This window comes from Mastomys coucha, unplaced genomic scaffold (genome assembly GCF_008632895.1).
Source record: "Mastomys coucha isolate ucsf_1 unplaced genomic scaffold, UCSF_Mcou_1 pScaffold5, whole genome shotgun sequence".
Classification (NCBI taxonomy): Eukaryota; Metazoa; Chordata; class Mammalia; order Rodentia; family Muridae; genus Mastomys; species Mastomys coucha.
In genome coordinates, this window is record NW_022196911.1 from 29,292,034 (window position 1) to 29,303,679 (window position 11,646).

The following is an 11,646-nucleotide window of genomic DNA, read 5'->3' on the forward strand; positions in this document are numbered from 1 at the left end:
GGAGTCAGGCTAGGCCAACACCTAGGGGTTCCCAGGGTAGAGCTTTCCAAACTTGCCAGAGAAGAGTAGTTGCAGAGTCCATATTGCATGGTGTTAATGCAAGTGCATTTGGAGGTGATGGAGAACTGATAGCAAACAACCCCTGTGTGGTCCTCAGAGACAGGACACTTGACTCTGATGAGGGCATCCAAGATGGCTGTGTTATTCTGCAAGTGTCTTCTTTCACTGCACAGATATTTATTGCAGACATGACTGTCTACTGGGCCCAACATTGCACTATGTATTGGAATGCAAGTATCAAGAAGATAGCTTAGATCACAGTTATCCTGAAAGTCCTAACTGTGTAAGGAAAGAAATCAGAAGGCATCAGGTATTTGTTTTACTCTTTTCTCCTTCTGACAAACACATCTTGGAGGGGGGAGCTCAAGCAGAGGGAGTTGGAAATCCTGTGAAGCCTAAGGTAGTTAGTTAATACAAAGGTAATAATTGTTCCGAATCCATCAATGCCACTATCACCACCAATATCACCCTTCCAACAACACTATTACTTATAAATGCTTACTACCCACATCACCTGTGTGTGTAACCATTGTCATTACCATCACTACCACCACTTCTATTATTAATAGCATCGGCCCTACTAGTTAACACATTACTATTAACATTGTTAACCTGCATCAGGGCAAGCAGCACACATCTCATCATTAGTTCCCTTAATGCTACTGCTATTATTGTTGTTACCAACACTTACACCATCACCAATAATATTACCCCTACAGCGTTCACCACTGTCTCTGATAACACTCACCTCTATCACCGCCACCACCACTATCTCCACTACTACGTTTTTTTTAACCAACATCACAATGACCATCAACCAGAAACATGATGACCATCATAAAATATTCAATCCTACACCTATGACAGTTAATCTGATATCAAAAACCACCACTAAGGCATTGTCTTACAGCTTCATAAACACTTCTGTGATCTCAGATCTTGTAACCAGCTAGTGAGCTAGTCCCTTGATGACTGTGATTTAACAGGTGAAGAGACTGATGTGCAAGGAAGGATCTGACAACTCAGCTACGCCACAGCTTGCAAGCATGGGCCTTCAGTGTTGCCTTGCCCAAATGCTGTACATTCCACATTGTGTTGGGCATTGTGTAGTGCAGCAGAGTGAGATGGCAGCCCTGTGATTTAGCCTACAGGTACATGAGTGCAACCATTGGGTCCAAATTCTAACTCAGCCATCCATGAGAAATGAGTGAATTGAATACTCTTGTTTCTTCATACCTTGGAGGAATGGTTCTAGGACCCACTGATTAAAAAAAAAATCTGAGAATGCTTACATCTCTTTAATAAAATATGTAGTATTTTTATGGAGCCTCTGTACATTCTCCCATACACCTAAAACCATTTCTCAGTGACTACTACTATCTCAGAAGATGTCAACACACCACTATATGTATGTACTTGGCACCATAGCTCAGTGTGGGTTCTGGGGCTTGAACACTTGTCCTCCTGTTTGCAAGGAGAGGACTCTATCACTGAGCCATCTCTCCAGCCCTCAAGTTTTACTTTTTAAACATTCTGGAACTTCATTTCTGAATATTTTCTATATGAATTGGCTGAATCTGAAGACATGGGGCTCACAGATGTGGAGGGATAATTTACCCACCCATGCTCTTTATCCTCCCCTTTCCTTGGCTGCAAATAGTGTTTATGCCCTTGGGTACTTCAAGGCTGAAAGAGAAACAAACTGCTGAGGTGTTAGGTGGATAATCTACAGATTTTCTGCCCGCTTAGTCATTGCCAGAGTGTAGAACCTCAAGGACAAAGGCTTTACAGTCATTCCAATCTGGTCCCAATCCCTCATTCTCCTACCAGCACCCGGGGGAACTTGAGCAAGTCGCTTCTTCCAGATGCTGCATTTCCTCATCTATTAGCACCTACTTCCTGCCATCTGAGATTGAATCTGCACAAAATACTCCTCTCCTTGGGTTTCTATAAGGACTAAAGCAGTTTACAGCATCAAAAGTACTTAGTAGAGTAAGTACTGGGCACAATGAGCCATATAAGCATTTTGCCTGACTCCTCTGCTCTCTACTGACTATTTAACTATTGTTTTTCATTCTGTTGTTATTTTGTTGACACTTTTCACAGCCACTGGCACACAGTGGGTCTCCAAAGCACCTTTCTTCTTATTGTCTGCTCTGATTTCAATGCTGAGAAGTCGAGAATCTCATTCAAGATGTTCCTACAGCACCAGCAAAGCACGGCAACCAGACACTGAATAAATGTGTTTTGACAACATATTGTATTCAAAATTTGTTGCCAGCGTAGTCATCATGGGAAGGAATTCAAATATTCTTAGGTTTTTGTTTTCCTAACTGTTTTGTCTTGAATTGTCTAAATAGCCATCAGTGGAAAGTTAAGAGATGAGACTATTTTAGAGTTTGGGTCTATGGGGCTTGGAGGCCTAATCCAGTCCAGTTCTAATCAAGAAGTGAAGGAGGCCGCGGAGCCCCTTGAAACCACTCTGAGAGATGCCTGTTGCACATGCAGCATGGCCTTCTTGGAGAGTCCTGTGAGGCTAACTTCTAGCCTTCTGTGCATGAGTGCAAGAGCACTGGCCTCCCCTTGGAGGCAGAAACTGCATGACCTCTCTTAGAACCTTCCTCTCAGTAGGTCAGGGTCAGCACAGTGAGAAGTCAGAAGAGGCTGCCGGCTGCCATTTTTGTTCCTAGGAACCCAAGGCTGGCAGCACTTGTTAGCCTCTCCCTAGGGATCAGAGGCTAGAAGGTGTTGCCTTGGTATCAGACCTGTTACAAGGTGACTCACTACCCAATCAGGACAACCCACTCCCCAAGCCCCCTGTTTCCTACTCTATGAAGAATTAGTGTGGTTGTAACAGATAGCATAAATGTAGAATGAGGTTATAGCACCTACCCCACAGAGTGCCTGTTCAAAGCCCCACAAAGGAGACTTGACTTTCATGCTTCATGGCATGTCTTTATCTGCTCAGACTCCACTAACTTCTCTTAAGTTTTCTGGCTTCTCATCCCAACTCAAAGGCTTTGCATATACATCTAGACTGCCAGCCTGCTTAGAGGATCCGGGTATTCTCAACAGTATCTCCTATGCTGGAAAGTGTCTAGTTGTAAGTCACCAGGCTCTGTTGTGATTTCTGTCTTAGAAAGAAGGATGGAAGACCATAATTTCTGCTTATCATATCTTCAGGTAGCAGAGAACATGGTTGGTAGAATCAAGATTGAGTCTTTTGGTTGGCTGAACCTGTTAAGGTTCCGCCACTCCTAGAGTGCACATGGTGGCTTATGACATGCTGCAATTCCATTTCTTCTTCTGGCCTCCCCCACCACCTCCTTGTACATGGAGCACATAAACTCATGAAGGCTTACACATATATGCACAGATAAGTTTCTAAAAAGTAATGGGTATGCCTATTCCTGTACTTCTGTTTCATTAAAAAGAAAGAAAATCTCAATTTCTGAAATGCTAATCTTGGGACTCAAGAATGAAATAATTCATATGAGGACAAGCAGACCCAAGGCAGTCAGCCAGGCTGAAGTTCAAGCCATGTGACCATGGGCAACACACTTTCCTTCTTCATCTTTACTATCTGTAATAAGAGGCTCGAGCCAGAGGACTCCAGAGGTCCCTACCAACTTGATGCATCACCTTAGGTCATTTAACCTATATATTTTTAGAATACATGTTCTGGTCCATTGTTTCTCAAAGCTCAGTGGGTGTACAAACCATCTGGGAATCTTGTTAATGCCCAGCTAAGGATTTTCTAGGGCTGAGTTGGGGCCTGAGACTCTGCATTCCTAGCAGGCTCCAAGCTAAGATGAAGTTGCTCATCTGAGGTCATGTTTTGAACCAGCACAAAGACGGGGAGGCTTACTTTGATTGTAAATTTTTCTGCGTGCTGACCACACCTTGAACATATTGTTCCACTGAATTCTCATAACAATATTGAAGGTTTTGCTATCAGTGCCCCAATTTTCTAGATTATGTGGACGTTAAAGCTTATATAGACAATGTGACCTAGCCAAGGTCACGAACCTAGTATGCTGAGGAGAATTAGGCCTGTCTAGCCATGAGTATGTACTCATAGTGACTGTGCCATATACACATGCTTGAGCTAAGGATGCATGACTAAGGGCAGAGTAGAAGTTAAGAGAAGGTTGCTGTGTATTTGTGGATATATAGCAGTCTCTTGAATCTGGGTGCTTTGAGTGGATACCACTCATATCTGCTTGGGCCCTTTTGCCCATCTAGACCATGTGAACCCCTGAACTGGCTGCCTACCACTGGAGTTCTGAGAACCTAACAGACTTGAAGATGCTTAAATAGTTGCTCGATCCTTCCCTGACAGGCCATGATGGCTGCAACGAAGAGAGAGAAATCTAGTTCACATAAATGATTAGAGGAGAGGAGAGAGGTTTAATCCTATTAATGAATTTGCTAATTGGCCTTCTGCCCCCAATCATTTCAAATGCCAGCTTTCACAGTGTCAGACGAAATGAAAGCAGATCCAGGGGTGGTTTGTAGACAGGCTAGGAGTGTTTTTCTTGGAGCTTGCAGGCAGCTCACTGCTCCATAAGGCTAATGAAATGCTGCAGTCTCTCCCTGAATATGACTTTTTACATCCACACCTCCATTTTGACTGGTCCCAAGTCCCCCAGGCTCCTGGTACGAGGTCAGGAGGGAGGAGGCTGGCATGAAACTTCAAGGCTTATACTCTGCCATTGGCCAGAAGCAGACTCTGCTGTCTTCTGGCTTTAGGGCTCCAGCAAAGCACTTCTCTTTTTAGAGCCTCAGTTTCCATAGCTATAAAATGAGAACCAGCACAGTATCTTGTCCTGCAGGGTTGAGGTAAAGCAATCCAGGGATTGGAAGAACAAGGTGCCTGAAGTCTTGTAGAGGCTTGGTCAATTTTAGATAATATTGGTATTAGTATTGGAAGCTGATCTATGTTTGCATATCTCATGGTTGGGAATTTCTGTTAGCAACTGAACCCGACAATTTCCCATAGTGGGGAATGGCTATGAAGTGGCTCAGAATATCAGTGACTGTGGCTATAATAGCTCTGGGTCTCCAAGGCACAGAATCAAATGCCATAGCTGAAAGGGCTAAAACATCCCTACAAATAGCTTGATACACGAGACAAACCTTTGTAACCTTGGCCCAATGGTCCTAACCATGCACCCTCCTCTTGGCACCCTAATTTTAATGAGGTCTCGTTCTTGCTCCGGAGCAGGCTATTATTAATATAGCCTGGAATAATAAGAATTAATCCAAAGTATTCCCCTCATGGCTCGCACATGGGGAAAGAGCAATATCCCACCCTAGGCTACTTCTAGAAGGTGACCTACTTAAAATAGCACCTGGAGGGAACTGAAGAGCTGAAACTAGATTCTCTGAAAGCCCTGGGACCTTTCTTTCTCCCTCTCTTCCCTTTCTAATTACGTTCCTTCCCTGCCTGATGAATGGGAGCGCTGGCTCCAGGGCCGTTATGCAGAGTGTTGCAGGTTTCTTCCCAGGTGCAGACCTGGATCTTGGATTTCTCCTCTGCACTATAGTGTGTCCCCTTCCCCCAGCCTATCCATTCCTTCCTCCACACAGCCAACATCCGTCAAGACTAGACCAGGTGTCAGGCTTGACAGGGGCTCTGGAATAAGAATCAGCCCTCAAGAGCCAGGCACGGGGATAATTGTGTAAACTCACAATGATAGCCTTGTGTAGACAAAAATCTCAGAGTATGTTCATGAGGAGTGGCATCAACAGCCCTGGGGGACCAGAGAAGGGGAGATGTGCTCTGTCTGTAGGAGTGTGAGATGATGTTGGGTGGAGCTTTGAAGAATATGTAGGAGTTCACCAGGTGCCTGGGATGGAGTTAGAAACAGAGATGGAAGGAGGCACAGGAGCTGGAGTTGAACTTGGGCAGAAAGGGTACCAGAGAGCAATGTTAGATCATAATTATGGGATTGGCCAAGTGAACAAATGAAAGGGTGGACATGTAGACCAGGTAACAATGAACCTGGAAAACAAAGGGTGATGTTGGATTGCAATCCCAGCCTTTGGCCCAACAAAGTGTGAAGCCAAGAGATAGGCTACCCTCTCTCCGCTTTCCCTACAGACACTCGTGCCTATTGGTAGGCAAAACATCCCAGGACCTTCTCACTGTGTTCCAGAGGGCACTTCCCATTAAGTTTTGCTATTAACTTTCTGCACTGAAGTTTCCTGGGTCTTTCACTCATCTACACTTCCCTGTAGGTGTTGTTACGGCTTGGCCCCTCTGAAGCTCATGCTGGAGCTTGATTTCCATCATGGGGTTTTAAGAGAGTGGAAACCTGAACTATCAAGTTTGGAGTCTCTGGGAGGCTAGGGATCAGGATTCAGTAAGTGGAGTCATCACTGAATGCTGGAAGCTTTAAAGAGAGGAAACCCCTAGGGCACCTCTCAACCTGGGATGCCCTGTGTGCCTCAGGACTCCGCCCTCAAGAAGGCTACCAGTCACCACATGGGCTACCTTCACCCATGACCCCTCGAGCTTCATTATTCCAGAGCTATAGACCAAGATCAGTGGTTTTCCCCTTTAACTTACTTATCTGTGGTCTTGTGTTATTAGCAGCAGCCATGAATGGAGACAAATGCTCAGGAGCCAGAAAACACAATCATTGCTATTACTTTTCATAAAAAAATAGTCTTTTGCTACAGTTTTTCCAGGACTTCATCATTCATTCATGCATGCATGCATGCATTCATTCATCCACTCATGGATACAGTCATTTAATCACATACTCACTCACTCAATCATCCTCTGCCTTTCATTTGATTAGTCACTTGCTCCTTCATTCATTTTTCTTGTTTATTGATTCTTTTATTTGTGCAATCATCCATCACTTGCTTGTCTGCTAAGGAATGCATGTATCCACCCTCCCCCCAACATACCACACAGACAGAGAATTGACTGAGCACAGCCCTTCTAGGTAAACAAAGGGGTCTTTTGGTCCTGTTCCTGGAACCAGTCTGAAAGCACCTCTGATTTTAGGCAGTGCATCCCTTTACCCCGATCCTGTGAAGATCAGGAGCTGGGGAACAGATTCAGTATACTTCACAGACCAAGCCAGTTCAAAGCCAACAGATCAAATAAGAGAATTCATTCAGGCAGAGGGGCTGGTAACTGACATTTCAGTGCTGAGCTAACTTTTCCCGTGGGGTCTGCAATTCTTAGGAATAATGACGAAAGACCAATCATCTCATTGTTTATAGTTTGCATTGAAAAGTATTCACTGAATACCTACTGTGTGCAAAGAACCAAGCCAGGGACTATGAAGAATGATTCAGACACGTGTTTGGCCCCAAGAATCCCATAGAATAGTGATAGAGGGTTAACACTTCCATTGACTGTCTAATTCCAAGCATGAGTTGTGAGTCAGGAGAGTGTACGCCTCAGAAATGTTGTGGATTCTGGTGGGAGAAGTCACTTCTCTCTGGGGCTTGGAGAAGGCTTCTTGAATACAGAAACAGCTGAGTGAGTTCTTGGAATGTGGGTAGAATTTGAATTAGTGGATGAGTTGGGGACTTGGGGGGAGAGACTTACAGAGCTTAAATGATAGACGGAGATGCTGAGGTGGGAAAAGCCCATAGCACACACACATCTATTGCTTGATACTTCCCCTTCCCAGATGGAGAAAGGGGTATTTCTAAAGCAGAGTGATTTTCGAGGGATCTCTAATCCCAGGCTGGTATGATGTGGGACTGTACCTCTTCATCACTGCCTGCCCATCGCTGACTCCCAAGGCTCTCTAGGATTAACACACCACCCCATCCATCAACTTCAAGGCCAGACTCATTGGGCATTCTATGCCTCTACAATTCTCCAAAAGACTCTCCGATTTAGGACCTACAAGACCAGCCTCATATTTGACCTTATCTTGCCATGTGACCTGATAAAAAATCCTCCAGTAGTCATGGGTTTTTCCCCAGTGACTCAGTGGGCACCGGGGAGGTCTAAAGCTCATCTTCTCAAAGTTCCAAATGCCGAACTTGATCATGGGGGAATTGGAACTCAACCACCTAAGAAACACGGGGCTATTTGCTTACAGACAAAGTCTCTGGTAGATGGAGCTTGGCTAGTGTTTTCCTGAAGTCTCCTGATTCCATGGAGGCTGCAAATATACCCGCATGCTCCCTCTCTGCTTAGCCATAAGTCATCCTTACTCCCACATTCAAACCTGAGAGCAGAGTCTATGGAAGAAAAAGCACACATGAAACTGCCTGCAAAAGAAAGTCCCCCTAGGACTGGGGACAGTGCCTGAAACCCCCAGGCAAAGTTTTTCCTATTTTCAATTAAAGACACACCAAGATTCCATACAGAAGACAGAAAGTGAAGGCTGTGCTTTTGTTCTGTGGCAAAGCTCTTAAATTACTTTAGATTTCTGCTGCCTTCAGGGAATGGTTCCTGGGCTTGAGGTTGGGCTAGGTGCATTCTTTCCCCAGCACTAATCACACGGGATTGCTGCCCTGTTTTAAAGATGTGCATGTTTTCCCAAGTTGCATTTTTAAGCGCTTGGAGCTGTAGCTGAGTCAGCTGTGATGTTTCCAGGATCGGCCACAGTGCAGAGGGTCAGTGGGCCGCAGCAAAGGCTCGGCATCCCAGTGCCTGGCTTTTGGTCTTGCTTGCCTATACAGGGCTTGGATGGCATTCCAGGAACGAACTGTACAACTCTCAACAGTATTGCCTATTTGCAGGATAGCCCAATTCTGGGCATTCAGATGGCCTAAGCAGTGCAGCCATACACTCAGTAGGACCCCAAAATTGCTGATCACTGATCACATACAGCGTGTGTGCAAAGTGCTTGCCTTCCATCATCCCTGAAATGCATACAACACAACAGCTATTTTAAGATGGTAACTACTACTGTCCCTGGTGCACAGTGGAAGAAAATAAGGCTTAGTCATACAGCTAGTGTGGTAGAGCCTGGATTTGAACCCAGCAGGGAGACAGACTCTTCTGTTGAAATTCCCTGCCACCTTCCCCTAACTGCGTCTAATTAGGTCTGAGCCTGACATCTCAGAGCTGAGAACAGTGGTTCCTGTGACAGCACCAACAGTAAAACCTTTAGAATCTGAGGACCAAACGGAACCTGAAAAAATGTCCCGTCAGATGCTTCCCCTCTACAGAGATTAAAACGCTAAGGGAGAGAGTGACCTCCGGATAGGATGCCTGAGTGTAAGCCTCTCAGTGGATCCCCATCCCTGTACCTCTAAGCTTCTCCCCTTAGGAGAGCCTTATACTGATTAGCATTTGATGGGCAAGACAGTGAGGCTGGACTCTGTTCTGGGGACAAACGCTTAGGAGAAATATACAGCTGCACTTATGGACAGCTCAGGCTAAAGCCTATTGCTCTGAACAGGGGTTAGCTTAGGGACCCAGCCAGTGACTCTGAGCACTCCTTATAAAGATCAAATAAGAATATTCGGATAAAACACGGCGCCCAGCACTCCGTGGTGGAACATGCAGTGAGCGGCGATAACTCTCCTCTTTCTTAAGTTCTTGGGAGAGAGAAAATGGTTCTGTGGCCTCTGGAATTCTGCAGGAGCTATCCCCAGGTGATCTGGATTTGGCAGTGAGACAGACTGGGATGGCAGATGGTGACCCCTGAGCCCTCTGTGGCCATCAGCCATCCCTCCATTTGCTCATATAACCTCTTCTAGTGGCTTCAGAAAGCATGGTGAATGAGATGAGGTATCCCTCCCTCCATGTTCGCCGGCTTTCATAATGGGCAGCATCCTCATCCATTTGATGGAGATGACAATTGAGACTTACAGAGAGTGATATTTGCCCAAGGTCCAAGACTGAAGGGATAGGGATGAGGTTCCCACCTACACTCCCCTGGGTTACAGAGCCACGGACCCACTGGGATGCCTCCCTGCCTCTCAAGGAGACACAGACAGTGTAGGTGGTTTTAAAGAAACCCAAGTTAACTGTTCCCTACCATCCCCTCCACGGCCCGTGGGACCTCGTGTTGTTAAGAAGAACGATCAGGAAGCTGACTTGGACTTGGTGTTGAGACAAGCACCAAGTTAAGCAGCACCTCAGGATCCAAAAGAGGCAGAGCTCAGAGTACCAAGACCCAGCAAAACGGTTGGCAGATCTGCCTTTCTCTGGGCCACTGAAAGGCACCAGTGCCTTCCCTGTAGAGCAAAGAACCTGATAGCTAAGCAAAAGCCCCTTCTACTTCTGGTCTGTCATGCAAGCCTGGCCTTATCACCTGGGATCTGCCCCTAAGGATGCCTTTCTATAGTCCTCAGCCAGTTTGTCTCTGAGTGCTGGACCAGAAAACTAACCCCTTCCCCCTAGGTGTCTCTGTGTATGATCCCAACCAACAGGAGCTGAAACAGGTCCCACTATCACCCTAACACAGCTCTGGTCACCAGCCAGCATGAGGTGTGTGTCGTGCCCCCACCTGTGGTCAGAATACATAAAATATCAGAACTTGGATATTTAAGTGTGAAACTATTTAGACCCTTCTGCTCTCTGCAATGGCTTTTGAGCATTAAGTAGACCAAGCCTGTCATTATCTTTTTCCTGTTTTGTTTCCAGTCTCCTTGTTCCTGTAAGCAACTTTCTGCCTGTTGAAAAGGAGACCTGCATTGTACTCTTTTGGCCCAACAAGGTCAACCGACTCTGAATGGGCATCTAATAGCTGTCCCACCACTGATGGGCATGCCGCAGCTGGAGGAAGGCAGCTATGGAGCAGGCTCCTGACAGGGACATCCCAGGATATGTGAGCTTGGCGCCCCAGCCACCTTTTTACAGTTCTCCCCATTCCTCTGAAGTCCTCAGACCACTGTAGCAGCAGAGCCTTGTTATCTGTTCTTTCCTACAGACTCCTTGTGTCCCAGGATCTGCCTCGGGGTGGGGGGTGGGGGGTCAGGGGGGTGTCTACCACCTGGACGTAGCTGATTCCTTTTGGCTTGCAGAGGTTTTAAGGATGGACCAGCAGATCACTGTTTCCCTCATGGTTAGACCTCCAGGTCAGCACCTGGCAAGGCATGGCCATTCCCAAGGAGGCATGCATGAGTGTAAGCACCCTTGCTGGATGCTCGAGGTTGCACCAACGTCAGCCCTCATGGGAGCGGGAAGAACCTCCCAACATTTCTGCCCACCCCAGAGAACGCAGTTTGCTCCACCTGTGAATCTGCCTCGTCTTGCTCCCATACATTCCCTAGAAGAGAAGGGTACACATACCCCTGCTGGGGGCCAGCGCCCACACTGGCTGCTGCCCCTGGGTGTTCACACCAACCCTCCCACGAGGTTCTTAATTCCTTAGATACATGAGGCTTTCCAAAACCTTCATGGACAGTCAGTCGATTTGGAACTAAGAGAAACAGACGTTTCATCCCAACATAACACTCGGTGCCCCTAAACCTATCCAGGGGAGCAAATGGAGGATAGAGTGCTTACCTTTAGAGGGTCGCCTTTGTTTGGTCTGCAGGGACGAGAAGGTGCCCATGACAGCCCCCATGGCAGCGAAGACTTGTGTGAGTCTTGGGACCCCAGGCCCTGTCTCTTCCCTCCCCTGAAAAGAAATCGGTGTGGATTGCCCA

At 46.4% G+C, this 11,646-nt stretch overlaps 1 protein-coding gene across 3 annotated transcripts in view; it reads right to left on the reverse strand.

The window, feature by feature from the left end:
- Window positions 1-11,646, reverse strand: part of Kcnip1 (potassium voltage-gated channel interacting protein 1) — a 389,100-nt gene that overhangs the window by 211,525 nt on the left and 165,929 nt on the right. The window contains exon 1 of one of the 3 annotated variants that reach the window (XM_031350738.1): window positions 11,504-11,646. This exon is cut by the window's right edge and continues 315 nt beyond it. The exons of 1 other annotated variant lie outside the window; for it this stretch is intronic. In XM_031350738.1, coding sequence (XP_031206598.1) covers window positions 11,504-11,564 — 61 coding nt within the window. In that variant the 5' untranslated portion in view covers window positions 11,565-11,646. The remainder of the gene's footprint in view (window positions 1-11,503) is intronic. One more of the 3 variants, XM_031350736.1, reaches the window with a different exon arrangement.